General features: G+C 38.9%; 1 protein-coding gene across 1 annotated transcript; it reads left to right on the forward strand.

Annotated features, from left to right (window-relative positions):
- Positions 1-1,729: 1,729 nt before the first annotated feature.
- Positions 1,730-2,443, forward strand: LOC138871903 (uncharacterized). The gene is made up of 2 exons (XM_070149825.1): positions 1,730-2,002; positions 2,102-2,443. Exons 1-2 carry the CDS (start codon positions 1,730-1,732, stop codon positions 2,441-2,443), a joined length of 615 nt encoding a protein of 204 aa, XP_070005926.1.

Genomic DNA, 2,443 nt, shown 5'->3' on the forward strand with positions numbered 1-2,443 from the left:
TGTGGCAACTTGTTTTAATTTATTTATGGCGTATTTCTTTACTTTTTGTGGCGAATTAACCACAAAATTTAATTTGTTTTATTATTAGGTTTGGTGGCGGCTAAACTCGCTACAAAGGTAAACAAATTTGTCTTAGCTTTGTAAAAGTGGTAGCCATAGAATTGTGTCACTACAAATCATTTGTTGTAGTTACTGATGAAGTTCGCCTTTCACAGTGTCAACTTTGTAAAAAGAATGAAACTGGGGACGAACAGAGAAAGACAGGTTCATGACAATCACGAATAAGGAAGCCAATGAAACAGAAGTTCAGTTTCCATTAGTCCATGAATAACCAACGCTTTAAAGTGTACAAATTGAAGTAAAAGCATGTCATTCATTCTCGCGAATCCGGGATTTAAATTTTATAAGTCCAATTTTTGAGGTTCGTACCATTGAACGCATTATATTTTTAACATTATGGGTTCATATCTATTTATCTACTATATGTTACAATTTTAATAAACATTATACATAAATTTATAATATGCATCGAAAGTTATGAGTTCAATTAAACCCAGCGTCAGAAGGCTAGATCCACCTCTGATTCTCTGTCATGGCCTTTAATTTTCTCTTTTTCCCTTCTCATGCCCTAAAAAGTGACTTTTAATTTCTACTATTCTTTTTCGTCTATGCTCCGGGTAAAAAAAATGTGTTTGATAAAAGAAACGAGGTTGCATATTGTAAGAAATGTGTAGCCGAGACATTTACACTGAGACATTTGCATGTACATTAGATTTTCAGAGATAAAGTCCAACCATTATTAAGTTTGCAAGTCGACGCTAACAAAGGTTGCTGTGGAATAGTATGTATTCCTTTGTATACGGGTAAAATTGAGCTCATGATGCACCTCAATTTCCGACAAGATAAGTCAGGCTCGAGAGTCGAGATGTGATGGCAAGGGACCAAAATCAAGCCGAAAGTCCCATCGAGCCAGAGCTCGGGGACACGACGCGTGCCCTCGGGAATATCGAGGTTATAGTTCCAGAATCGGTCCTAGCTTCGAACAACTTCAAAGGACATTATCGACAATCAAGCATAACCAACAGAAGGCCGAAATATATGTGACCGGCCGGATATCATGGCGGGGATCTCGGCATGTATCGATAGGGAACCGACAATCAATTAATCAGAAGATTTTTACCTTTTACAGAGTTGTACCTAATGTAGAACTTCTCTACTATATAAAGGGGGTTTGATTACTCATAAAAATAATTGTAACACGCGTTCCAAGGCAATATATTATCATTTTCTCTGTTATTTGGCTTTTTTCACTTGTTCATCAGTGTTGATTATAGCAAGCCCGGATCAGGGGTGAATAATTCCACTAAGGTTGAAATTGTCTTATTCTTATAGTTTGAGTTCATTTTATCTTTACTTGTTCAATCTAATCCAATTTATAGATTTGTGTCAAATTAATTCGTGTATCCTTAAAACCACTTACAAATTCAATTGTTATCCAATTTCGAGGGTACACATCCTTCACTTTTAAACAAAAAATCCCGGGTTCAAACTCTAGTATGAAGTCGTCCTTGTTAGGAAAATTTGTACCCCGAATGTAAAACTTTTCAACATGAATTCGAATTAACTATTACCCCAGTGCTAAAACCGAATGCCAAAAACCAAAGAAAAAAAGTTTCCAAGGGGACAGTTTGGCTACAGGGATATATTACAATTCAAAACTATTGTAACAATGGTTCCGGTGTACAAGAACAAAGGGGATATCCAGAATTGTAACAACTATAGGGGTATCAAGTTACTAAGTCATACCATGAAAGTTTGGGAGAGAGTGGTGGAAGGAAGGATAAGGAGGGCGGTGTCTATATCAGAAAAACAGTTTGGGTTCATGTCGGGTCGTTCTACTACGGAAGCTACCCACCTTATCAGGAGGTTAGTGGAACTATACAGGGATAGGAAGAGGGATTTGCATATGGTGTTTATTGACCTAGAGAAGGCATATGACAAGGTCCCTAGGGACGTCTTTTAGAGGTGTCTAGAGGTGAAAGGTGTCCTGGTGGCTTACATTAGGGGGATAAAGGATATGTATGATGGATCTATGACTCAGGTTAGGATTGTGGGAGGTGACTCAGAGCATTTTCCGGTGATTATCAGGTTACACCAAAGATCTGCGCTCAACACATTCTTATTTGCTCTGACGATGGACGCACTAACACACCATATCCAAGGAGAGGTGTCATGGTGTATGTTGTTCGCTGATGATATAGTTCTGATTGATGAGACGCGAGGCGACGTTAATGGGAGACTGGAGATATGGAGGCAGGTCCTGGAGTCTAAAGGTTGCAAGTTGAGTAGGACTAAGACGGAATATGTGGAATGTAAGTTCAGCGACGTGACGGGGAAATCGGATGTGGAAGTCAGGCTTGACAGGTGCGGAGGAGAAGCCTAG

The sequence above is a fragment of the Nicotiana sylvestris genome, chromosome 6 (genome assembly GCF_000393655.2).
Source record: "Nicotiana sylvestris chromosome 6, ASM39365v2, whole genome shotgun sequence".
In the NCBI taxonomy this organism is placed as follows: domain Eukaryota; kingdom Viridiplantae; phylum Streptophyta; class Magnoliopsida; order Solanales; family Solanaceae; genus Nicotiana; species Nicotiana sylvestris.